This window comes from Odontomachus brunneus, unplaced genomic scaffold (assembly GCF_010583005.1).
Source record: "Odontomachus brunneus isolate Ranch 3 - 2012 unplaced genomic scaffold, Obru_v1 Obru_scaffold_002, whole genome shotgun sequence".
In the NCBI taxonomy this organism is placed as follows: Eukaryota; Metazoa; Arthropoda; class Insecta; order Hymenoptera; family Formicidae; genus Odontomachus; species Odontomachus brunneus.
Window position 1 is genome coordinate 2,786,334 of NW_022639452.1, and position 27,294 is coordinate 2,813,627.

Consider the following 27,294-nt stretch of genomic DNA (forward strand, 5'->3'; position numbering starts at 1 on the left):
TTTTTTTTTTTTTTTTTTGGTTCTCTCATCGAAGGCAACTCGATCCGTAGAACTTTCCGCGGGTGGACGAAAAAAAATAGTCGTCCCGCGGCGATGGTGTTTCGCGAGAGGCCAGGCTCCCATGAAAGCGGCCCGGCAGTCGTGTTGCTCTCGGCGAGCCAATCGAGAGTTTATCAAGCGCACTCCGGCGCGCACCGCGGAATATTCGCCGCTCAATTTCGTTCCCTCGCCCCCCTCCCCCCCTGTTTAATCATGGCCCGGGCCCCGGCGAGCGGTGTCGGGGGTGGTTCGCTCGCTCGCTCGCTTGCTCGGCCGTTCGCCGGCAACCGTATAGAGGGGTACGATGTGTGGATGTACCGACGAGGAGGGGTTGCTTGGGGGGCGGCGGCAATAGCCCCGCTCGGGCCGTCATTTGTCAGGGGCTGTCGCGCCACGAGCGTGTTTCTGTTCCAGCGGCGCAGATAGCGGCCCATCCATAGGCCGTTCATCTTTATTCCTTTATATATAGAGGCTCCTATTCCCCGGCCTCTCTTGCCCCCTGCGTCTCTCTCTCTCTCTCTCTCCCTCTCTCTCTCTCTCTATCTCTCTTGCTCTCTTGCTCTCTTGCTTTCCCTTCTGCTCGGTCTCTCGCCTGTTCGCTCGCTCTCTCCCTCGTGCTCCGCGTCTCTCTGCCCGTTCTCCACCCCACACGCCCTACACGATTCCCTCGAACTCATTTAATTACAACAAACAATTTATTAGGTCCATCCGGGATCCGCCCACGGGTATAAAATGGTGGGGAGGGATAGAAAGAGGGAATAGGTTGTGGGGGATAAGAGCGAGAGAGAGAAGGAGAAAGAGAGAGAGAGAGAGAGAGAGAGAGAGAGAGAGAGAGAGAGAGAGAGAGACAAACAGGCGCCACTCGTTCGTTGCAAAACGCTCGAGGAGAACGAAATTGTTCGGCACCGGGGGTGACTGCTACTACTCCACCAGCGGAGCGCGTCTCGTTGGCCGTCATTCTGAGCTTCTAGGGTCGAACGACGCCGCAAATTGACAAGTAGCTCGATGGCGGTGACGTAATCTGGTAACGCGGTGTTCCACTTTCCGACGACGCGGTACCCCTTGCTCCCTCTCTCGTCTGTCTGTCTGTAACATAAATTGCACGTCGCAAGAGGGGGAAAGAGGGCACGCGACAAAGGGCGAAAAGCGGACGAGGTGTGCGATAACACCGCGTTTAAGGGAGAACGAATGGAAAACGACGGGAGATGAGACCGTCGCTGATCCGACGGGGGATAGGAAAGCGCATAGTGACGGCACGCTCGAGAGACGAGAGCGTGAGATTCGGAAACAGACACGGTCTCTCGGCAATCAGCGAATCGGTTACAACAGGAGGCAGAAAAGCCGCCATTCCGCTTAGAAAGCGAACGGCCGATAGAGATCGAGGCGTCCCATTGTAGTAAGCTGCCATCGGCGGCGTAATTGAAGCCGCAATTACACCTTCTCCCGGCGACTCGCGCGCTCAGCCAGCGTTCTTACTCACATAAATTCAAAATGGGATTCTAATAAAGAATCACCGGGCGTTCGCGGGCACACGGTGCGACTCTGTCATGCAATTCCGTGGAAAGCCGTCTGGTTTTTCACGCCGCAACGTTGATTACGTTTCCCTCGCGAGAAAGCGAGATCTCGAATTAAAATTAATATCGAACGGAGGAAGACTCGCTGCGCGAGAGAACTCTGTTGCGTCATGTGAGTCTACGTTAATTAAAAATAAGGGAAATCGTCCGGTAATTGTTGTGGTGCTCGTCAGTTTTCGACGAGCTCCTACTCGGATCTTACCAAGTATCAAAGTATATATGTGAGAGGAGATTTATATATTAAATACTTATTAATTATTATTTATTTATTTGTTTACTTTTGCATCCCTATACACCTTAATATTTGATCAAATGCCAAAGTGCCGAGAGCAAGAAAACTGGACGCTTTTCCTTACTTTCTCACTCTCTTGGGAACCATCTCACTCAAAACGAGTAAAAAATGACGGTATTTTTACTCGAAGCGACAATAAATATATCGTCATTTGAAATTGTAAGAATGAATGTTTCATTTAAGCTTGGAGTAGACGCTGACTCTATAAGAGCGAAAATTTCAATTGATTAGAGTAAATACATTCCTCTGACGATAAAATGTATGTCAGATTCATTCTTAAATTTGAAATAAAAAGATATTGACTGAAATGCAAATATTCTGGTTGAAGAATTCATATAAGTGAAAAATAATTCACATTTAAATGTGACTCAATTGTCAATGTGTCACTCAATTGAGTGACTCAACGGTTACTCACTCTCTTTCTCTCTCTCTCTCTCGTGGAATTTCCCTCCAAGAAATTTAGAGATAATTTCTCGGCATTTTTATTTACTCCCTCGGGACATTAGCTGCTGTATCACATACGTCATTGCGGTTTCCGCGGCCGATACTCGTCGTCACGTATCGAACCGTCTCCTCGTGACTTTCGCACGATAATTTACCTGGGTGTGGCTTTCCGTGTGGGTGTTCGACTTCGCCTCGATGACCTTTGACCGTTTCCCTGCGCACGGCTCCGTTGGAAGGAACGCGACGCGCGTACGGAGTTACTCTCTGCCTCGTTATCTGCCGCGTCGCTGATAAGATTCGCCATCCGAAATGCTCGTTCGTCATCCTGCGAACGAACCGCGAACGGCCTCTTTGCAGCGCCGTTGCGCCTCTCGAGCGCCTCACGCTGCGCTGCGCTGCGCCGCGCGCGAACAACGCAACAACGCAGTGATCTATTGTTCCCGAGCGGGCCTTAACCCGTTTTCCCGACTTCCGCGAGCGATTCGTCACGCTGATTTTATTAATGCTCGTCGCCGGTTATCTTAATAGCCTCCTGCGAACGAGTTCAACCGTCCGGCGATCCGTCGAAAGAAGCGGACGTATCGCGACCGTCGATTGCACTCGAGATTACCGCGTTTCGGGGTGGTCCGTCTCGCCACAATGTCCCTTATTTCACGTTTACTTACTTTTGCCCCGTGACTCGTGCAATTTTCTAGGAACGTGGACATACATTTGTCAATTCGCGCGTAATTTGGATAATTTCGTTTTTCCACCAATTTTTCTTACCTATCTCTTGTCGAATTTAAATTAATGTTAGCACATTTTTCCGAATTGCCTGCGAGGAATCGCCTCTTGGCTACTTCATCATCCCGTCCCTATTTTCGACAATTCACTGCACATTTGTGCTATTTTCTATCAGGACTATACGTGGGCGCAAAAATTGGAATGCTCTTATGTCATTTAAGTATTTGTATTTTTTTCTCATTTCTCTATTTCTTGCTTTATTACTAAGTATTATCGGTAATTAACGGAGAAGAGGATCTCCTCCTGGACAGCTTACTGTTGTAGAGCGTAAAATCCCCAGATTTCCTCGACGATTCTTTATCCAAATCTCGAGTCCTTTCCCCATACTTTAGCTACACCTCCGTATCCGATCGCTAACGCGCCGGAATACAGCGACGGAGCTAACACTCGGCGACGATATTTTACGCTCGAGAAACTTGCGATATCTCTCGCGCGGCGACGTCATTCCCTTCCGAAATATTACGCATCTGCTTGGCCGCGCGATGGCTGTCGGTACGTCGCGGCCCCGCTTCATATATGAGAAAAGGACCTCTACTCGGGAATAGAGTAAGTCGCGGACGGGCGCGGGGGAGGAAGTTTACCCACGACGGTGTCTGCCAAAGGATAGGGCGGAAGCGCCGGGACGATCCTCGCGCTGTCAAGGAGAGGTCGTAAAGATCTTTCCACCTCCGCTCGCGCGGAGCCGTTTCGCTCGCTTCTCGCATGTCATAAACCATCTCTACGGGTCTCTCGTCTACTCGCACTGGATACGATCTGATATTATTACCTGCGATCCCGTCGTATTATATAAAATACGGCCTTTTATATATATATACACGCCGTAGATTGTATCACACGTACGTCCGAGAGATTGATAAGGGAGGTTGCCCGAGGGAAATGAAAAATGTCGGGGCACCCCGTTCGCGAAAAGCAAAGGGTAATCGGACGATGCGAGTGAATCTCTCGTAAGAAACAGCAAGGGCGCGATGGGGAAGGGTGTTTCCTCGAATTAGAGCATTCGCGAGTCACCTCACGACGGACGATGCAGTGAAAATTATGATTTTTTATCAAGGGAGCGTCGTAATGTTGGTTCTCCTTTTCTCAAGCATTTCGGCTTCTCCGAGCCTCAGAACTATATTTAGAATCAATTAAGAGAGGATTCTTTAGGATGGCGAAAAGAGATCTAATTGTTTAAATTATTAAATTTAGATGTAATAATTTGTTGAATAATCATCCAAAAGTCGTTCTCCGAAAGCTGGATTTAGCGTAGCATTGGTGGCAAAGCCGCTTTCTCGCACATATGCACTAGAATCTCCTCTGCGATATCGATCTATCGAATAGATTGAGCTATCGAATCGTAAGACATTTACGGAACTGAGCCGTTAGAAGGCGTCGTTGCAAGACAACGTCAGTGCCATTTATCGGCGTCCGTTGCACCGCCATCTTCGACCTCTTTGCATCGAACAGCCGCCATTAACACACCGGTCGACGTCACTCCGCATTTTTCGTGTCTTTTGTCTGTCGAAAATGAGTCTCATGCGGAAATAGATATTAAGAGTGTCGATAATAGCGATGTGCGATCATCGAGACGTATCGACGAGTACGTTATCAAAGAATGATTTCCTCATTTCTTTCTCGTAACTGAGAAATGGTTATCGGGACGTATCAAGTCAGCCTCTCTTATGCCCATTTCTACCAACTTTGGTTAACTCAACCGGTTATTTCAATGGAATTGATTATTCCAATCGCATCTATCAAGTCTGGCTAACGAGAAATGTGATTGATCAATTCCATTAGAATAACCAACCGAGTAAGTTAATCAAAGTTGGTAGAAACGGACATTAGGCCCGTATTAATAATTGTCACTTGTCACTGAAACTTGTCTCATATGAAATACTCGGACTTTTATTCAGAGTTAGATCCGTTTCTCAGTTGAATTACGCTGTATGTAGCACTTACTTGGGCTGTACTCCAAAATCCTACTCGAATAGAGTAACGTTCAATTAACCAATCATGATAAAGAAATTTTTATTTTCTTTGTTCTGATTAGTCAATTAAATACCACTCCACTTGAACATAGTTTTGGAGCGCAGCTCTGTCACACGAGTCAGCTGAGAAATTCTCATCTAACTCTGAATTCAGATTTGAGTATCTCACTTGAGGCAAGTTTCAAGCAACGACTATTAATACGTCACATTTATTTTTACCGTCGAGACTCGCTCGAGTGGTAATGGAATCGGGCGATGGTCGGATTTATCAATCGAGAATTAGAAGTGCGCCGTGATAATCAGAGAGACAAATAGACAATCTGACACCAGAAACACATACTAGTCGAATCTGGCTAGATATCGTCGACCCGTTAGCGAAGGGTGCATACTTTGTGCCGGGCGAGATCAATAATTATCGAGGCGCATCGAGGTGAGCTCGGGAAAACGAGTCACGACGTAGAGTGAGTCATTTGTTTCACGTTGACTTGCACATTTTCGGGTGGGCGGGGGACACGACGTCGTGCAATTTCATTTCATCAAGATAGTCTCGCCGACGCAAACAAAGTGCTCCCAACACGAAGTAATTAATTACGGTGATCTGATTGCGCGCGATTAATCCCGCCGACTTTCGAGCGGATCATTAATTAAGGGTGAATGAATGTCCCGGGGATGTAGGTACTCCCGAGGACACGCTCATTTATTTGGAATAATTTAGTTTAAATGAGTAAACCGTCCGCGCGCGCTCGCTCGCTCGCTCGCTCGCGCGTGCACCTGTGTGTACGTGTGTATGTGTGTACATGCGTGCATGTGTGCGTGTGTGTGTGTGTGTGTGTGTGTATCTAAAGTTCAGGGTCGATATCGCGGCGGGCGCTCGATTTGCATTCGAGATATGATCGATCGTTCTATTCATTCGCCGAGCAATTATTACTTAGCGATATTTATACCCGATTTACATACAACCTTTTTTTTTCACGCGATTGATACACGAGGCCGTATTCATCAACGACCGCATGCGCGCAGCTTTTAATTGCTTCGGAAAGCACCTGCTACGCGACACAAAACATTTCGAGGAGAACCTCGGACGCTTCTTGGGACTGCACGGAGAGGAAGGGGGTTGCGCTCCCTTTCTTTTCTCTTCTTCCGCCGAGCTTGTCGGCGCAAGCTCTCCGGAGAAATTTCTGTAGTTTGTACGTAAACAGCGGGGCAGTGTAATTATTATTCGGTACAACACGGGCGGCCGGGCAGGTAGGTTTTCTTCGGTAACTCCGTGCTCGCGCGCGCTTCGCGAGCCGAGCTTTTTATTTATACGGCTCATTGCGCCTCTCTCCTCCCTCGCGATGTTACTTGAGTTCTCTCGCCGGTTTTCCGCCACCCCCAGCCCTCCCTCGCTCTCCTCCTCATCCCACGCGCGTCCGCCACCCTCGCGAATCCAATTATTCTGTACTGCTTGCCGAAGAAAAAGCGCGGCGGCGAAGGCCTCTCCGGCCGCATTGCGCGTTACCGCTGCCGCCACCGCCGACTTGTGGCTCAGCTTTTACCGCTCCTCCGGTTCGTGTTCGCATTCACGAGCTTCGCCCCGAGGTAAAGCGTCGCTTAAAATGCGGCAACGTTAGCGGATGTTTTAATTTGTTTGCGCCGCTGCGAGCTAAACCGCGTAACCGCCGCACTCTGTTGTGCATAAAAAAGGGGTCCCGCGATCCCGGCCCAATCTCCGAGGAATTCCTACTTTGTTATTTAATTATACGATCACGACTTCCGGTGTATTCCGCGTTTTGATTACGAAGAGGAAAAGGGGGGAAAAAACCAGCTCTCTCGCTCTCTTTCTCACTCTCTCATTCTCACACTCTCTTTGGCCGGACAGCGCGCGCTCTCTCGCGTGATTTCGCCGTTCCCCACACCTGGCAACCTTTGTCCATAAGATCAAGCGGTTTAATAACATGATTCAAGGAGCGGCAGCGGTCGGTACATTAAGGTCAGATGGGTCGAGGTATATAAAGATAATAGCCCGCCACCGACCGACCGACCGACCGACCGACCGACCGACCGACCGACCAACCAACGAACCGACAAATCGACAATAGTTTTTAATAGATTATAATATTCGTCGTGGAAAGCTCACCGGTTAGCTCAGGTTAGCTCAGGTTAGCTCAGGTTAGCTCAGGTTAGCTCAGGTACGCGCGCGATTGATTTTACCAAAAGTTACACCCACTGCCTGAATTGATCCGATCATTATGATGTATGATAAAGCTAATAGTATATATAATATACCATTATATAATAGCTATTCTTGCACTAATAAAAACATATTAAATTTTGAATTTATACGAAAAAAAAAACTATAATATTCCCTCCGCACATATTCCGGAGAAAAATGTGAGGAATAAATTCGGTGGTTGGCAAAGATAAATATTGCGGTCAGCCAACCCTTATGTAACCCCTGCACTTAAGATCATTTTAAATTCATCTTCGGGTGCTCCGTAGCCGAAGGGACGATCCGTGCAGCATCCGAAGATGAATTCAAGACGATCTTAAGCGGGGTCTACAATGAGAACTTAAGCCATAAAACTTAAGCTTTAAGCCTAAGAGCCTCCGCACAAGAACATCCGTAATATGTTAAGTTTACGGATTTCTTTGTGCGTTGACTTAAGTACAAGTTTACGTACAAGGTCATTGTATTAGGTTTGGTCATTGTATTGTCAATACTTAACGTAACGTAACATGTTACGGATGTGCTTGTGCGTTAGCTCTAAAGCTTACACGGAAAAAAAAGATTTGCTAATATATGGACAACTAAAAATGTTAGCTACAGGAGCAAATTTTCTTGCTTTCAGAGCAAAGTTATTTAGTTGTGATAGCTAAAAGATTTGCTAATACAGGGAACAATCGACTGTAATTGATCAACTTCTTACGGCTTCAGGCTTAAAGTTTAAGTTTTATGTCTTAAGTTCTCATTGTAGACCCCGCTTTAAGCATAAGATTTGACCGTGAATACTGTGCTGAATCATTCGGAGGCAACCGAGCAGATCCTTAAAATCGTCGTCGATGCGCCGAGAGATATCGCACTCGCGCGGAGGAAAACCGCGGCTCCGCCGCCGTTATGATCGTGACGTGGAGGTCGTCACGTCGTCGCGGGGACGAGAAATCTGTCCACCGCCACCACACCGACGGCGCTTAATGATGAGATCGGAGGCACGGCGATCGGCGATCTTTCTCGCGCGCGGCGGGGTCAGGCGGGTCGCGGCGCGTAAAAATAATAATCAATCGAACGGCCGATAAGTGAGAGCTCGGCAATTACGCGGTGGCGGCGGTGCCTGTGCTGCGGTTTGCCCCGGCCCCGACCAAGCCTCTCTCGAAGCCACGACGAGAAGGGAGAAAGAGCCTCCGCGCGCGAGAGAACTTCCTTCTACTGCCTTTAATTCGCCTCCATCTCCGTGCCACCCCCTCCCGCCGCGCTATCATAACGTAACAACGCGAGACTCCCTCGCTTTATTATTAAAAGTTAAAATTCCGGTGGGAGCCGGAGCGATCTTGCGGCGAGAGCCTCTCTACAGGTATTCCCATCCTCTCGATCTTACGCTCTCTCCTTTCCGCCCTGCCAGCCTCACCTTGTCCTCGCTTCTTGAGCTCCTTGCCTCTCTGTCTCTCTCTCTCTCTCTCTTTCTCTTCCTCCCTCTCGATTCCGGTGTTGCGTCCGTTCTTCTCGCGCTCCTCTTCGTCTTTACTTCGGCTCCCTCGATTCGCGGTCTTCTACATTGCTCTTTTTCCCTCTGTAAACTCGCACAAACGTTTATTGGCGCGATACTCTGTGTTCATAACGGCCGCTAGTAGCAATCGCGTATAACTCTCCCGCGTTCTCGGCGCATCCCCACGGATAATCGTATTACCGTCCATCTTGTAACACCGCACACCGAGATGTCGAATCGAGATTCGAAACACGCGGCTCTCTTGTCTTCCGCGTTTTACCAGCGAAACGATGTTCCTCTGCCCCTCGTTCTCTCACCCCTTCTTTAGCAACCGAAAGCTTTCTCGCGGTCGGAAACGCCGGTTTCTTCTCGCCCGTATGTCACGCTCCGACGCGAGTAGGCGCGTCGCTGCGCCCTGAGAAGAATTAACAGATTAGAGAATCGCCGGGATTTTCGTGGCGAGCTCCAAAAATTCGCCACTCACTGTCGCTTTTCATCGCCCAGATTTCACCGGCTCGTCGATGTGTGTTCGCCAGCTGCGGTGCGGCGCGGTGCGGTCTGCCGATACACCGGCGATTTCGCTCGCGTTTCGACAACGAGTTTTTCTCGCCGGTCCGCTTGACAACCGGTATTGTCGGAAGGTGGTAAAACTGTCCACCGAAGAGTAAAGAGAACGGCACGCCCGTGTGCGCGCGCGCGCGCGTGTGTGTGTGTGAGTTACGCGAAGCGTCTCGCCGAATTGCCATTTACTCACCGACTGATTGAAACGCGCTAACGGCCCCTACGTCGTCGTTTAAACGAAACGGCGGTCAGCCGCAAAATTTTCCGTCGACCTGCCGGAATCGCTGCGAATACGAGAAAATACGAGTGTGTGAGGAACAAACACGAGAAGAAAAAGAGAGAAAAAAACGAGGTGAAGAACGAAGATGGGTCGTGAAACGAACTCGACAGAGAAAGAGACCAAGTATCGCTGATGAGAGAAATAAAGTTATGATCAAGCTTTTTATTGAAATTTTGACGAATTCCACGGATCTTGTATGCAATGATACAAATAATAAGTGTAGAAAGGAGACAACTCAAGTTCTCTTCGCGTTTTACACTGACAGAAAAATACCTGAAAGATAAGAGTGATTTACTCGTTGGGTGTTAACGACATATTTATGCACGGAAAAAAAGGTTTGGTTGAATTAACCAAATATCTGGTCGAATATCTGAACGATCCAGAAATTCCGATTGAAGTAACCCGAATTCTGTTTAAGTTAACAAGATTTTTGGTTGACTTAAACAGAATTCGGATTACTTCAATCGGAATTTCTGTATCGTTCATATTCGACCAGATATTTGGTTAATTCAGCCAAACCTTTTTTTCCGTGTAAATGTAAATTTTTTGTGCAAATAAAACAAATATTGCTTTTATAAAAGCAACGGATTTTGGAGAATATTGTCTCATTTGCGAGAAAGTTTGTCTCGATGTAAAAGCTTGTATATTAGTACGAGTAAACGTGTTACTAGTAAACTAGTATCGTAAATAACTATCGTACACATATCGTACACTATCGTACATATATCGTAAATAACTATCTCTCATAGTTGAGATATTTTCCGTCTCAGTGCATATTTGCGACGGGGGATGTCGTCTGCGCGCGAGGAATAAACTGTTCGGAGAATGTCGATCGCGCGGCGGGATATTTTTGCTCGTTTCTCTCTCCTCCGCTCCTTTTTCTCTTTTCTTTTTCCTTACGGTTAACGACGCGGTAACCCTTTTGCGGACGACGGACGCGGGAATAATCCGGCGCGGACGGCGGTTCGCGCGATTACGTATTATGCTAAACACGCGAGAATGGCTTTTTAAATGGAACATCTACATTTATGTAGTCAACGGAGCGTCCTCAGCCGTCCATGGCCGCCCGGTGAAACGGGGGGCAGCGGCGAATTAAATGCAATTTTCGTCCACCGAGGCATGCATAACAAATTGTCGAACGTCTTTATACTTAGGAACTGCGTGACATTATGCACGTAGCACGGGGGCAGGAGGAGGGCGCGTTATTTCGTCGCATGGCCGATTACAATCCGATTATTATGCCCGCATAATGTCCACTGTCCTCCCCGCATTGCCGCCCCGTGTAAGCACGTAGTCACTCACCTGCGCGCGTACGAGCGACGGTTGTGCGAGCGGAATTTCTAAACGAATGCAATTTAAAAAGGAACGATAAAGCAGAAACTGGCTACGAGCGGGGAGAGAGTATCGGCGGCGGTAAGCTGCTGCCGCCGCCGCTGCTACGCTCGATCCTTAAAATTGAAAATTAAACGTTTCGCAGCGCACTGTGAATTTTGAGTAGCATGTCTGACCTGTACGTTCACGCTTTTTCTGTTTCATGTGCTGGCCCAGGATCCGACTTCCGTGAGTATGGGTCATTAAGTGCCGCCAAATGCTACAAAGTAATGGGTTCGGGGCCCGAGAAAACCGACGATGGCCGGCGATTAATTGCGGAGCGCGCCACGGTTCTTGTATGCACTCTCTCGTGTGCGAGAGTGCAGCACATAAGAGGGAGAGAATTCGCGAGCGTTTCGAGCCGACCCGCGTCCCGAGGAGTTTCGCGCGTATCAACATGCATGTAGTTTACATTGCTAATCGGTAAAAGGTATGCCGTGCGAAGGCGCGGCAGATACCTCGATAACCCATACCGGAATCGTTTATGAAACCGTAGCGGGGTTGATTCGCGCGGCGGAACTCCGCCGATCGGTCGGTTATTAACCGGAGTGCATTTCTGTTGTTGCATATACGCCTGGGCTCGATGCGGAATCACCGTGGGATATCCGTCGCACATACTGCACAGGGCGTGAGTATTTCGCTTGACTTTTCTTTTCTTTCGCTTAGTCTTTGAATTTCTTGGAGTGAATTTTTCCGATCGAAACAGCGAGTGAAATTTTCGCGAGTGAAATTCCGGTGATGAATGAGATCCTGACGGGTGAATACAGCAAATGTTTTGATTAGTTAGAACGCACACAATATTTCTCTACTGCTAAGAAAGTCGATTATTTTATTTATTTTCCTTTCGATGGTCATCTTTAGCAGAAAATATTTTCTTGATGATAATCGTAAAATATATTTGTCGCAAATTTGGAAAATTATTATTCTCATGTGTTTAAAAGGAGAATTTACGCTCCTTACAAGAATGTTACAAAATTTTATCGAAAGGAAAGTTGACTTGTCTCTGTGTAGTAAGCAAACCGAATTTTTGTTTCAATTTAACTTAATATTATCAATTGTAATATTAAACTTTGCTAATATACAAACTTTGCTAATATACAAAATATATCTTGAAAAAATTTGAGGCTTACAATAGACTCGCGTTTATGTAAACTTGTAAAATATTTGAAATGAGTAACTCTTATTTCAATGCAGTATGTATTTTTCTGTGTACGAATTTGCTGTAGCAACATTGGAACACGTCAGATTCAAGTTTCAATTTGAAAATATCATCAGACAATTCGAGAGTGGAGTAACTCACTTATCAATGAGTGAAAAGCTACTCACAAGTAAATCTACTCAAAAGTTATACTCCGATTTCTTTCTAATTTGGCACAAATGTAGAAGTACAAAAAGATTTAAGTCACATTTTTTATTTTGGCTCTTTGAGTTTCACGGGGAGTTTATAGCTTTTCAATGTTCTCACTCCAATCATTAATAAGTGCAACAAAAATGCATAAGAAATCAAATTGAATACAAGATATAGTTTAAAACGTTTATAAACAATTTTAATAAAATCAGCATAATTAAGACACGAACCATTCTAAATTTTTTTAGCCGAGATTCCAACTGAAATATTTCAAATCTATGTTAAATTAGTCAAAAATGATTCGAATCTCGGCCAAACTAAAATCCGGCATTTTTAATTAAAATTTTAACAAAATCGGCATAACTAAGACACGAATCATTCTAAATTTTTTTTTAACCGAGATTCCAACCGAAATATTTCAAACCTGTGCTAAATTAGTAAAAAATGGTTCGAATCTCGGTCAAATCGAAATCCGGCAATTTTAATTAAAATTTTAACAAAATCGGCATAACTGAGATACGAATTATTTTAAATTTCTTTAGCCGAGATTCCAACCAAAATATTTTTAATCTGTGCTAAATTAGTCAAAAATGGTTCGAATCTCGATCAAACCGAGAAATTCGGCAATTTTAATGTTGATGTTAAGAGTGAGAACATTAAAAAGTTATAAATTGTCCATGAAAATCAAAGTGGGTAAAAAAAAGTGGATCATGAAAAAATATTATCTAAATATTTTTTGTACTTCTATATTTATGCCAAATTAGGAAGAAATCGGCGTGTAACTTTTGGGTAGATTTACTTGTCAGCCTCGAATTATTCGGCTGACACTTCGTTTCCCGAGTAGATCTCACTTAAAGAAATTCAGAGAATAGCGTAGAGTAGAAGCGTGAAATTGCTGCCGGCATTTTTCATATTTATCGGCAGAAACTTACGGGTATGAACGCCGATGCCCGTTTAGTGAGATTCGCACAAGCACGTTGCATTGAATTGAAAAACACACGCTGGTCTGAGGCTCGATACTACGGCACGACGATTATTATACCATTTCTACCCCGTGATAATGAACGTGGAGCGGCCCCTAATTAATTGAAGTAATGACGACGCTCGCGCAACGCACGAGATGCGAATTAAGTATATACCGACTTCACAAATTATCGGTTTTAACTTCTACCCGCTCGTATCCGTGCCTCATTGATTGTACGTATGATGTAATGATTCCCTTTGGCCTCGACACGGATCACCTCATCCTCCTTCTCGTGGACCGCGAAATACACAAATACACGCTCGTGGGAACAAGGAATCCGTAAATACGGCCGATTATCGGCGGTAAAAGAGAGGGAAGTAAGAGAGATACCGGGGAATATCGCGATTCCGGCACGTTTACGATGACCACGACGTTGCCTGGTCGATCGGTCGGTCGGTCTGTCCGTCGGTCGTTCCCGCGCCGGCGGCGACGGCGCGTTCGTCCCGATAAATCGGAAAGGGGCCCGCGAGAGCAGCCCGGGCCCCGAATACGAAATGACGGGACGGATAACTGACGTCTCTATAGTAGTAAAACTGCGACCGTGGCGACGGGGGTCCGCAGACGTCGTCGGAGACATCCGACGCCGCAGGCGGCCATTGTCTCAGAGGGGTCCCAAGGGCGAGGCCACGGAGAAGGGCCAACCCCGGCTGACACGCACGAGGGGGTCGTAGCACCCCGTCGCGCCCCTCACGGAATTAATAACCGAAATTCGAGTATATCCGCCGCTCTCTCTCTTTCTTTCTTTTCGCTCTCTCTTCTCTCTCTCGCTCTCTCGCTCCGCCGGGAGTTATCACTACGCGGCTACGCGCCCACCTGAGCGGCCTTCCGCCATGGGGCCCCACGACGCGGCGGCGATCCGAGCGTCGCACACCCACGCGAAAAAACGCCGACTCGAACCGAGCCGCGCGAGTGAGTTATAATGAGGATCGGCGAAATATCTCTTTTGCGGTGTTACTCGGTACCGGAATATACACATATACCAGCGCAGGGGGCGAGGTAGTTTAGGGCGAACGGAGGGCGCTTTGTCGCGCGGAAGACTCCGCTTCGTGTAGCGTCGTCGTGCTACTCGACGTCGTAAATTCGCCGCGCGCGCGCGTTTACAATCGAGATGTTGCGCGAGATGGAACGATTGCTCACCCAAGAGAGATCGCACGCCGAGATTTATCCCGATGGGATCGACGGCCCCCCTCCCGCGCAAGGTGTGTATCTCAGAAGACTCTCTCGTCGAGGAGGTATTGAAATTTGTGCGGACTTTCGTATCCTCGCGCACCAATTATCTGTGGAGCGAACTGGCGCAGAGACCGGCGTCATTCTTGCGCTCTCTTAAAGTGAATCAGCGAACAGTCACTGATATCAGTTATGAGTATAGCACTGAGCACTTTCGGTGCTATACTTATAACTGCAATCAGTGTATATTCACTGTTTTCAGTGATGTTTGACTGATTCATTTTAAGAGTGTCTCTCTTAAAAAATTTTCAGAGGCTTGCTCGGTTTCACTCGCGCTCATCTCGGCGTCCCTCGAATTTTCACGTACAAATCGTCCCTTTTTTTCTTTCTTTCGGTCGTAGCTGGATCGCAACCGACGCTATAAGCGAGCAATTAAAAGCGCGCACCGGGGACATTTATGTTGGCACTAACTGCCCGTTAAGACGGGCAGCCACCTAACCGTGGAAGGTGTAATTGGCCGACAGGCTGAAGCTGCGGCTCGTAAAGGCGCAGCGGGTGTGCCTCGTCATTCTGTAGTTTTCCCAGCACAACGTTTACAAATCGCGTCATGAATCCCGCGTCGTTCCCGTGCCGATTTCGAATGCGAAAGATCGCCGACAGAAGAAACGTCGCTCTCTCGGATTGCGATCGGGAAACGACAACAGTCATCTGAGAGAGAGAAAGAGAGAGAAAGAAGTAAACGGAAGCTGAAAACGGAGGAAACTCTCTTGTATTAATTAAGATAATTAAAAAAATAGCTGTTCCCCCCGCCGCTCATTAATTACGACACCGGCCGGGAAATGAGGAACTAATCGCGTAAACAAATTTAAGAGTATACACCGGAACAAGTGGACTGCCCGGCGTCTTACTTCGACCTTAGCGTTCTCATCATACGCATAATGGGCCGCACGGTTAGGTAAGCTCGGGAGGCAAGAACGTCTGGACGTTGAAAAAGCGAGTTGTTATTACTACGGTTATTAATACAGATCTGTCGGCAGATAGTGTAATTGTGCTACAACGTAGTCAGCAAGTATAATTTTAATTGCGATAGGCCGCGATTATGGCAGGCGTACTCGCACCGAATGTTTCGACGAATCGGCCTCGCGATCGCGTGTAACGAGCTCTCGGTCTAATGCGCCGTGTTAAAATAAAGCGACTCAGTTTGTTCCGCCAAACTGACACGGAACCTGCCGAAATTTCGGCTCCACTTTCATCTTGCAGATTCGAAGTTGAAGTACTAACGGAGAATCGCAAGGTGCAACACTATACGGACTGTTCTCTTTGTGTGTATGCTAGAAATACTTATCGCCGTGTCCTTGAAGCTTAATCTCCAAAGAACCGAATAAACTCGTTTAAATATACTCGGTTTAAATGAAGAGATTTTGATTTAAATAAATATGCTGATAGTATCTACCTAATAAATATTTGTTAATTTTAAGTTATTTTTTCTTAGTGTATCTATAATTGAGTAAGTTACATAATTAACGCATCGTTATCAAAAACATCGTTTTTAAACGCATCATTAAAAATAAGAATTAAGATTTAATGTGAATAAAACATCGAAATAATCGAATATTAAATAATTCTCCAATAATTGCTTCTTCATACTCCAACATGAAGAAAACAGCAGTTGAAAACGTCTGTAGCATCTGGGTAGGACGAGAGTCTGTATAATATTATATATATATATATATATTATATATATATATTATATATATATATATATTATATATTATATATCCGAAGAATCATCGTTGATTCTTCAAGTTCAATAGAATTCGCGTTATTTCATGTAGATCCAGAACTTGGTCTCGTCGAATCGCGTGCATATCTCTCAATGTTTCCTCGTCAAGCTTACAGTATATCGATACTGACAGCTAACGCGTCTCGCGTTCGTGCCTTTCGATCCGCGTCGGTTGCGATACAAGAAGAAGAAGAAGAAGAAAAAACACGCGCAGACCGATCTCTGATTTTTCTATAAAAAGTGTTACGCTCATTTCGCGATCGCGATCGCGAGATAATTCGCCTGCGGCCGTAACAGTGTCATTAGCATAGATCTAACAGAGGATAATGTAATTGCGCTACAATGTAGCACCGGTTGGACGATATGCAGTGTCTGTATGTGGAAATGTGTGTCTGTGTGCCCCAAGGAGTGCGAGCTACGTGCGAAAGAGAGGCGCGCGGCTTACATTTTATTATTAGTACGCACGTACGCTCGTTACGCTACCGTACCTACGAAGATGCACATTCCCGGCGATCCATTTCTCCCTCTGCCCCTATCTACCCCTCTCTCTCTATCTCTCTCTCTCTCTCTTCTTCCTCCCTCCTTCCCACCCTCCTGCCTCTCTCCCTCTTTCTTGCTCCTGCTCGCGGCTTCGATTAAAATGCCAGATGTCGGTAGCAGAGAGATTCGCCGTGATACGCGATATTGTTACGCGTGTACACGTTGTAACTGTCCGGATCCGTGACGGAGTCACGCGATATGCATTATGCACGCACGTAACGCTGCGCGTCGCGCCGCGCCGCGCTGCGCTGCGCTGCGCTACACAGCGCACCGGCAGACGCGTTTCCGCAATCAGTCCCACGATACCGGCGACGACGATTACGACTCGCGCGCTTTGTGAGAAACCGAGCAGATTCGGATTCGCGCCGTGCAGTTTGCATTTTCGCGATCGAGCCACGCGTAATAGAAGAACGGCCGCATTATCTCCCTCTCCTTTCTTTTCTCTTTCTCTCTCTCTCTCTCTCTCTCTCTCTCTCTCTCTCTCTCCGCCAGCTCGAATGCATTATTTATTAATACGCTGCGCGCAGGGGAAATCCCCGGGTTAAATGGCGCGCGCACAATGACGCGCGGCCGTGTTAATTACATCATCGACGACTACGATGACGATGCCACCGGCATCGCCGGCGCAATTTAGCGCGAGCGTCTTACATAAAGGCAATCTACGCGCGCTATCACGACACCATGCTCGCGCGGATTCTCGCGTACCTGTCGAAGCCACCGAGCGCGTTCCGCTCAAAGGAGAATACCCCACGCGTGTGACATAACTGGGATATACACGGTAGACCTTACCAGGCGTTCACTCTGTTTTTATCTGGAGAAGGGCGTTACTTTTGTTATATCTTTCATTAATTTCCTCATTCTCATTATTCTTTTTTGCGCTTTCTTTCCTCGTTATTTTTATCATTTTATTCGTTACTCTTAGTTATTATTTTCATCATTTTCATTGTTTTTCGCGTTTACTTCCTTATTATCGTTATTCTTACTATTCCTCACGCTATTCTCGTTGTTTTTTATTATTTTCGTTTTTTTCATCGCGCTTTTCTTCGTTGTTTTCCTCGTTACTTGCTTATTTCATTCGTCATTCTTATTCGTTATTTTTCTCATTTTATTCATCATTCTTGTTCTTCCTCATGTTTGACTTGTTGTCATCGTTATTCTAGTCATCGATTCTTCACCCTTCTCTCATTATCTTCGTTATTTGCGTTATTCTTCGCGTTTCCGCGCGCGAGCGCAAGTTCCCACGAGAAGACCTCGGTATCCTGTATTCGAAAAAACATAGACGGATGTCGATCGAAGGCGATCTATTTCCGCGTAACTCGTAGAAGAAATATCCAAGCAGCTTCAATTCTGTAGCACCCTGTAGAGCGTGACGGTAGAGGAGGAGATTTCAGTGAGACAAAGCTCGCGCGAGTTTCTTCTCTTATTCAATTTCGCAGACGACGTCGTTGTGTGTACGCGAACGGTGAAAACTAATTGTGGGACAAATCCAGCGCGCTCGCTTTCCCTTTCGCTCGCTTGATGCACGCGATGAATTTAACATCTCGCTTCTTTTCCCCGGCGGTATTGTCCGCGGTTTAATGAAGGGACGCGCGCTCCTTCTTCGCGCAAGAAGAGGAACCCGAGAATGCTCCTGCTCGGAGCGACTTTCACCGCGGACTCGTCAGCCACCTGTCGCGAATCGACGACGAACGGGCGACCGACCGGATGGCCGGCCGGTCGGTCGGTCGGTTGGTCGATCGGTCGATCGGCCAAGCGAGCGAGCGCGAAAAAATGTCGCGATGTCGCGATTCGCGATGCACCTTCGGCGGCGGATCTCGCCGATGCCGCAGTGCTTCATTTACGACAGCTGCATTACCCCTATGCGTCGCGCCATTATTTTTATTAGCATAATGACAGGCGAACAACTCAATTTGCATGGAAAATCACACAGCTCTGTAACGAAGTTCGCCCGCGGATCTGCGACCGCGTCGTTCTAGCGATATAACATATATGCATACAATATATATATATATATATATATATATATATAGCAAAATATATATTAATATTGCGAAAAACATTGAGGGGGCTTTTCGGAGTGCGACGGAGTCGAGGGTCTACTAGTCCGAGTTCCGTGGCGAATACCTTCCTCGGGATGCCGCGCGTTCTCTTCGCGCTGGATAATTCCGTATCATCATCGAAATTGCCGTCGATCGTCGTCCTTCTCGTCTCGTCCACCGCTTGATTGAGAGTAGTCGAGGCATCGTTTGCCACCGCACCTGATCCAATCGTCCATTCGATAATTGGCGCCGGTAATGAGACGCGGAATTACCTGCTGGTCGATCAGGCAAATTTTTGCGGTAAAAAGAAACAGTTACAAAAGATAAAAAAGAAAGCAGAAGAGGAGGATAGGAAGAAGAACGGCGTCTTCTTGGCTCGGAAAGAAATAAGGGGACAAGTAATACGTCCCGAAATCGTTCGAGACTCTGACGGTATTTTCGCGAAGTCACTTCGCACCCCGTTTCGAGTTTTCCTCCCCGGCTGCTCGATGGACGCCTCGCGCGACCTCGCAGCTGTCTGAAAAGAATGAAGATAAATGCGAAATGATGTTCCAGACGTGTAATGATGATTATCGCGCGATTACGTATCGCTGCTGCTTGCCCAACTCGATGAATGCAGGCCCGCCGAAGTCGGCCGATCGATAACTTTAATAAGGAAGCACCCGGAGCTTATCAACGCCCTATCGACGCGTTAAACTTCGTACGTATCTCCAGGTACCGTCTTAACGACCACGAGTACGCGTCGTATCGCAATTTTTTCTTTTCTCTACTGCGAACGTTATTTCACGGTCGTGATATCGGCCGTGGTATTATGGAGATCGGGCAGAGTGAAGATTGACGTCATTATTTTGTTGACTCGTTTCAATATAAATGCACGCACGCACGCACGCGTATCTTCATTGTCGAATTACAAAGAACCGTGAAAGAATCGAGAGAAAAAGATACACGGAACTAAAATCAAACGAACAGACAGGTGTAGCGCTTTTTTTCATCGTGATGGTTTTTAAGGTCTCTGTCTCTCTCTCTCTCTCTCTCTCCCTCTCCCTCTCCCTCTCTCTCTCTCTCAGTTGTCATTGCTCGAAACTTGTCTCAGATGAGATGCTCAAATTTGAATTTACACTGTAAAAACTGATGTGTTAAATTTAACATTTCATGTGTCCCAAATCACCCACTCTCATTTATGTATAAATTTAATACAAAACAAATGTGGTGAAAAGTAACATGCGTAATATGTAAAAAATTAACAAGAATTTAACACTTGAATACCATCAGGAATCAGTTTGTGTTAAATTGACATATGTATAATGTTAAATTAACTAAAATAAAACGTTACTTTAACATTTGAGAGGAGTATTAATCTATGGTTTTGATGAAATGAAAATGTTAAATTGACATAATCTATGTCTGACATATTAAATATGTCAATTTAACATAACCTGTTATTCTTAACGGTACTCAAGTGTTAAATTCTTGTGTTAATTTTTTCTATGTTTATGCGTGTTACTTTTTAACATATTTGTTTTGTATTAAATTTACACATAAATGAGAGTGGATGATTTGGGACACATGAAATGTATAAAATTTAACACATCAGTTTTTACAGTGTAGAGTCGAGTTTTTCTGTTGAATTGCGTGTGCAAATATCACGCATATATCGCATGATTCGACTGAGAAATTCAGATCTAACTCTAGAGTACGTATAACTCTGAAGAAAAATCTGGGTATCTCACCTGAGGCAAGTCTCGGATGACAACTATTAATATAGTCCTGAATGCAAATCCGAATATCTCACTTCAGAAACAAGTTTCAAATAATAACTATTAATGCAGGCCTGAATTTAAATGAAAATGCTTCGCGTGAAACAAGGCTCAAATAACGGTTATTAATGTGGGCCTTAGAAGACGTAAAAATGCCCCGTTTTGAATCTCCGCGGCGCCCCACGTCCTCGTGCATCCTGCGGCACGCCGTTACCGCGATCGTTTAGTTGCCGCAACCCGGTGATTGACAAGCTATAAAAATCGGCTTTATCAGGAGGGCCTGATTTCATGCGTCGGTCGTTAGCTCGACGTTGGCAACGTCGTCCCGTCGTGGTTTCGCGACGACGTGGATGATTAACGGGGCCCAGGCCCAAGCAAGCGCTCGTCTCGATTTTAGCGCCGAGCGCAGTAAAGCGCGATTACGAGGACCGAGCCGCGATCTTGGGCGACGACGATACGGATCTGGCGAAATATTATGTAAATAGAGGCGTGCGTTAAAACGCGCGCGCGATCTAAAGCCCGCCTCTGCCTACCTGCCTTGTTTCTTTCTTGCCTGTCTTCCTTACCTGCCTTCCCTGCCCTGCCTTGCCCTGCCTGCCTGCCTGCCTGCCTGCCTGCCTGGCCGGAGATACCGGCTGGATATAAAAGAAGCATAAAGTAACATTTAGCGCGCGCGCTTAAACGAAATTGCTGTAATCCCCGGCGAGGCGGGCAAAAGCGCGCGCGCGCGCAGGGGCGAGGAGAAGAAGAAGAATCGCGCCCAGGTTAGGGGGTGCATCGGGAAGAGCGAAAGAGAAAGAGAGAGAGGCAGGGAGGGGGCATTAACATACCGATTTACATAATGCGTATAATTCGAGCAATTATGAAGGGAAATATACACAATTTAATATAATGGCGGATGTTTAGGGCCGGCGCTATATCTACCGCGGGAGATCTCTCCGGTATATGTGTGTGTCTGTGTGTGTTGTGTGTGACTAGAGACGAGCCCCCTCGCATCGCGTTATGCATATGTAGACACATCCGCGAGAGAAAGAGGGACGGACAAGCGCTACCGATAGTTTTACCGATAGTTGCGCAGCAGGTGCGACGGCGGTACGCAACGTCGCGGTTGATCGGTGTTGACGATCGAGCTCGATAGTGGCGCGCGATTCGAGACACGAGATGCATCGTTCGACCCGGACGAAACGAAATGACGGTACGTCTGAGCGAATGGTTAATTAACGCGCCACGAAGTCATTGCTACGAAGAAGAAGAAGAAGACGGGGAAGAATAAGAAGAAGAAGGGCGCGACGGAGGCCCCGGACGGACGAGGTCCGTTCTCGCGAGGTGTCCCGGCGGACAGGAAGCGAGATAACGCAACGAGACGACATTTCAAAATTACAGAGCGCGTTTCAGTGATAAAAGGGCACCTGGTGGTAGATGCGTTATCTGCCGCGGTATTTACATGCCACATCTAACATCGTTATCCGCCGCTATAATCGCTCGTGTTCGACTTTGAATAATAGCATTATAAAGGCGTGTTTCCCCCGCTTCTCGCCACGCTCTCGCGGTATCTGTCCTCTTTTTTCCTGTTCCTTTTTTTCACGCGAAAACACATCGTGCCGTGATTGCATCTGATTTTCTTTTCTCCCTTCTTCGCGCGGCGGAGTCCCTATTACGCGGGCGACGCTACGAGGCGGTTAGAAAATTTCTAGCGAGTCCAAGCTGCGCAGCCAGGAATTTTTCTGTGGGTTCCCTTGGATGATCTAGAAATCTCATGTGAAAGTACGGCGATGTGAATGAAGTAGAGGATTCATTTCGTCTCACAATCCGCGCGAGATCACTGCGGATTATCAAACGACGACCGCTCGTCGCGGGATGAAAAATGGCGTGAGAATTAATCGTAGAGATATTTTCGAGGAAACGTGACTGGTGAACCGGCGCACTCTTCAGCTTCGAAAAAGAAAAAAAAAAAAGAAAAGAGAAGGAAGGCGCCTCTAGAAGGTTAGTCCCTAATGACGAAGCGTCTTCGCGCCTGCCTTCCACATAGGCGGACATTGATTGATACAGCCGGCATTGCTAACATATTTTAATTTGTGTTTTCACACGACGAACATGAATTTTCCCGGGTCAGTCGACGCATCCCTCGTTCGAGCTGTCAGACGGTAACGCCGTAATTATGACGAAAATATTGCCGGAGATAAACGTATCTTTTCATTGCTGATGAATAAAAATGCAGAAGGTATAAAGTGTAGTGTGCTCGCTTTTTAACGATGTGCATAATGACTGCACACGAGCTGCGCGCATGCACACACACACACACACACACACACACACACACACACACACACACACACACACACACACACACACACACACACACACACACACACACACACACACACACACACACACACACACACACATCGACGAGTACGCACTTCTCGCACTTCGCACTTTTTGCCGCGTTTCCCTAAACGTACTCTTATACACGACCCTTGTTATTTTTAGTGCGGCAAGTTGATTTATTAACCTCTTTAATCACGCCGTAATTGCCTCACGTCTCTCCCGCGTTCGTTTCGCCGCGGTGAAGTTGAAAATTGATTCCTCAACGACACGAAGGATTTGTATCTTGAGATCTATTCGTTATTGTTGTTGAAAGGTATTTCATACAGCGCTTTGCCCGAGGCGCCGATCGTTTTAAGTACAGCTTGCAAAATATGATAGTGAAGTACAATGAACTTTATGGCTTAGAAAGTAAGCACAGTGCATTCGAACAGTGCTGGGCACAAATGGAGTAAAATCTTAAATTGAAATAATTGGCAAATCAGTAATTTAAGTTAATCAATCGTCGTATACGTAATCACGAATAATTTAATGGATCAGTGAAATGAATTATTAATCAGTATGAACGCAATCACGTCGAAGTTTGGTTAATAATTAATTTCATTAATCGGTGAAATAATTTGTGATTTTACATATGAGGTTTGACTAATTTTGATGATTGATTCGCCGATTATTCCAGTCAAAGAATATTTTAATAGATTAACGCTTAACGCTGCATTTCAAATGTCATGTTTAAAGGAAGAGATGCAGAGGTATTAGGTGCATTATTTTGAAAAAGGAGGAAAACAGAAATGTAATATTGGAAAGAAAAAGAATAGCACACACGCAATCGATACTGCATAGCTACTGTAAGCTCGCAGAAAAGGAATATTATCAGAGAGAAAGAACGCTCTGAAAGCAATGTAGATCACGAGCAGCATCCTCGCAACGCGAATTTATCGAGTGCTATCAGGCGAAACATTCCGTCGATTCCGTCGATTCTTACAGATATCGTTATCATCGAAAACACTGTTTGTCGCTTAACACACCTTGTTGCAATGCCACTATCTCTCTTCCCCCCCTCTCTCTCTCTCTCTCTCTCTCTCTCTCTCTCTCTCTCTCTCTTTCTCACATCGAGATCTCGCAATTATCGGCGGAGACGCCTCGCGATAATGCGGAAATCCCGGCGAAAGAACCGAGGGCCAACACGACTTGTTGGCAGATTTCCGCTGAAACGCGTTGCTCCGAAGGTAGATAACGCCGCGCGCGGATAACTAACGAGATAGACCGCGTTTATCAGTTGTACAGTGCGCGCACGCGCGGCGGGCGTACGCGGTCTCATTCCAATTAGCGTTACAGGCCAAGCTAATTGCTCGATATAAATCGCCGCGACTTAAAAACGTTTGAATAATTGGACGGGAACCGCAGGTGCTCGAGGCCCGGCTCGGTTGCGCTCGGTTCGACGTTGCTTTATTATGCGCGTTTGAATATTTAGCGCATTCGAAGTTGCGACGTTCTCTAATGACGCGTGTTCTAATGCGCTCGCTCGCCCGCTCGCCGATCGCCGGCGGATAAAACGACAGACGGAATGAAGTCGCCTTTTTTACTTGGGAGCGTTCAGGAGTAATTCGCTGCTCGCGCAGCTCGCTAATAAGTCTCATTAGCGCTCACGACAATCTCCTCGCGTCGGCAGTAACGTGTAAGTTCGGTTTTGTGCTGCTTTCATTAAGTTATTGACGAAAGGAGAGACAGCGAGCAATGCCCTCGACACCCTCGGTACTGTGTTAAGCATTAATCGGTAAAAATTTTCATTGACTAAGATAATCGGCCAATCAGTGGTCAAAATTAATCAACCGTTATGTATGTGTGCGAAGAATATTAACGAACTAAATAATTGGTCATTATTATCGAAACTTCAGTGTTACCTTGATCGATGTCCACTACCGCCATCTTCGAAAAGTACAGACCCCCGGCGAATTACATCTGCACGTAATTTTGTACACTTTCCATTAGTTCATTGCTATGTGATGCGGAGAGACAGAGAGAGAGAGAGAGAGAGAGAAAGGGAGAGGGAAAGCCGCGCTCTCGACACCCTCGCAGGATGTGTGTTCGGGCGCCGACACGACGGAACTGTGCGTGATATTTAATTCGCTCGTAATCACGAGTGTCGACCAAACCGGTGGATCGGAGTGACCGAGGGGAGGGACGGAGGGATGAAGGAAAGAGACAGAGACAGAGAGAAGACGACGGTCGAGGCCTCTGCCTCGTGAAGGCGAGGGTGAAGGAGAAGGCGAACAAGGAAGAGTGGTCCGCTCGACTCGCGCGTATCTCGAGATCTATCTGAATAATAACGTGTACGACAACATGTCAAATTATACAGAACTGCGACGCACGCAGACCTGTGGAACTCACACACATATACACAGCAGCAAATGCGTGCGTGCGTGCGTGCGTGCGTGCGTGCGAACGAATGAACGAACGAACGAACGAACGAACGAACGAACGACCAACCAACGAACGGACGAACGAACGATCGAGCGTGCGTGCGTGCGTGCGTGCGTGCGTGTCGCGCGTTCGCTCCCATGTCGGCATCGGTGGACAGGGAGCACCGGGGGTGGTACGAGGGCGACATGTGTTCGCGGTGGCGGTGACTCTCTACAGCAGTTTTATAATTGCCCGACTGGATATCGTGTGCCGCTCTCGTTGAACGAGATTCGCGAAACACCGTTGCGTTTTGCCATGGAATCGAGTCGATCTTAACCCTGCGCGCGATCCACCCCTCCGCTTCCCGCGATTATTGCCTTCCTGCACCTTCTCCAGGGCCGGCGTTCTCCTCCGGGCGGTCTTCGGTTTCTCGACTCTTTCACTGCACGAGCGTTGAAGTTCTGCAACGTTCCTACGCTCGTTAACCATGACATTTCCGTGTTCTCGAACGAGGCGGAGAACACCGACAGCTCCCCGTCGCGAGCTCCGTCGTTCGAGAGTCGTCGTCTGCTCTTTCTTCGTAACAATCAATCGCGAAAAAATTGTTATTATTATTCATGTTGGAGTCGCATCACGAATCGCAAAGTCGCGAGAGAATTCGTGCTATTAATCGCAAAATCGCAAAGAAGCTGTTATTATTAATCGCGAAGTCGCCAAGAAATTACTATCATTCGCCGAGAAATAGTGAAAAAATTATTATCAATCTCAGGTCGCGAAAAATAATTTCCTTCATCATTATAATTGAGTCAGAAATGATGTTATCGTTACATCTCAAAAGTACTTTCTCCACCTTGGGTGCACTTACCCCTTCGGTGAAGTCGAGGGCAGGCGTTTCTCGCTGAAACGAGATGAAGGATTTTCCAAACGAAAACTCCCCATCTTTCTTGAAGCCATCGACTTATGCTACGCGCAAGTCGCGCAAAGCACCGCCTCGAGCGTTCTTCCTCGTTGCGAGGGCAGGACGGCGTGTTCTTGACTTCGGGAACCGACTCAGCCGACCCTGCGCGCCTTCCCTCCGCCATCTCGTCACGGAGCTACCGGTGACAATTAAATCACAGGTCCCGCTTGATCATGACGGATCGCCGGCGCGGCCTCGCTACTACTTTGCCTTGGAAATCTCGTCGATTTTCCTCGTCGACGTCTCGCCGGCGGATACTCGTCGCGCGCGTATCGCCTCGTTCCGTCGCTCGCTCTGCACGCGGAATCGACCTTAAGCCCCGTTCAAACGGCTATCACTCGCTGCCTCCGCGATACCGTAAGCGTCAAGCCGCGCCAACGATATCGGTGACCATCCGCACCGGTGTCCAACGGTGTGTGTCACTTGGAGAAACGTCGGGGACGGTCGCGTTGAAGCGGAGTGAGATTTCAAGTGTCGCCGGGACGAAAATCGGAGATCCGGCTCGTCCGAGCGAGCCTTTAGCGAGACGTTTTCACCCCCCTCCCGTATCGCTTGGCCATCTCCGGGTAGTACACACGATCGTTGGTCGACCACGGCGTGATTGCCGCCTGTCAACAATCGTCGACGTGTATACGGGCGATAATTCGTCGCTACAATCGCCGACCCGCCACAGCGCGGTAATGACAACGATGATGGATCTGCGGCGCGCGATGCTGAACTTTGTTTGCTCGAGGGCCACGCGACCATACATGCAAATCGTGCTTGTGCTACTATGCGGCGTTTTATAAATAAGGTCTTAATTAATACTAACGAGGCTGACGCGCCGATATGTGTAACTATCGTCTTTTCTGTTTTACGCCTCCGCGCCTGCCCGCTGCTGCTGCTGCTACTGCAATGGACATGTTGATCAAATCGTTATGTGTGGACATCACCGGCAGTATGTAAGTATGATATTT

At 47.1% G+C, this 27,294-nt stretch overlaps 1 protein-coding gene across 15 annotated transcripts in view; it reads left to right on the forward strand.

The window, feature by feature from the left end:
• LOC116841928 (ankyrin repeat domain-containing protein SOWAHB) overlaps positions 1 to 27,294 on the forward strand; it is a 152,586-nt gene that overhangs the window by 85,255 nt on the left and 40,037 nt on the right. For 9 of the 15 annotated variants that reach the window (XR_004377640.1, XM_032810526.1, XM_032810555.1 and 6 more), the window contains 2 exons: positions 11,160 to 11,184; positions 24,976 to 24,980. The exons of 2 other annotated variants lie outside the window; for them this stretch is intronic. Coding sequence is in view for 12 of the 13 variants with exons in the window: in XM_032810526.1 (XP_032666417.1) it covers positions 11,160 to 11,184; positions 24,976 to 24,980 (30 nt within the window). In the remaining variant the exon portion in view is untranslated. Of the gene's footprint in view, positions 1 to 11,159; positions 11,185 to 11,619; positions 11,623 to 24,975; positions 24,981 to 27,294 lie in introns of all 15 variants that reach the window. 4 more of the 15 variants (XM_032810536.1, XM_032810497.1, XM_032810487.1 and 1 more) reach the window with 3 other exon arrangements.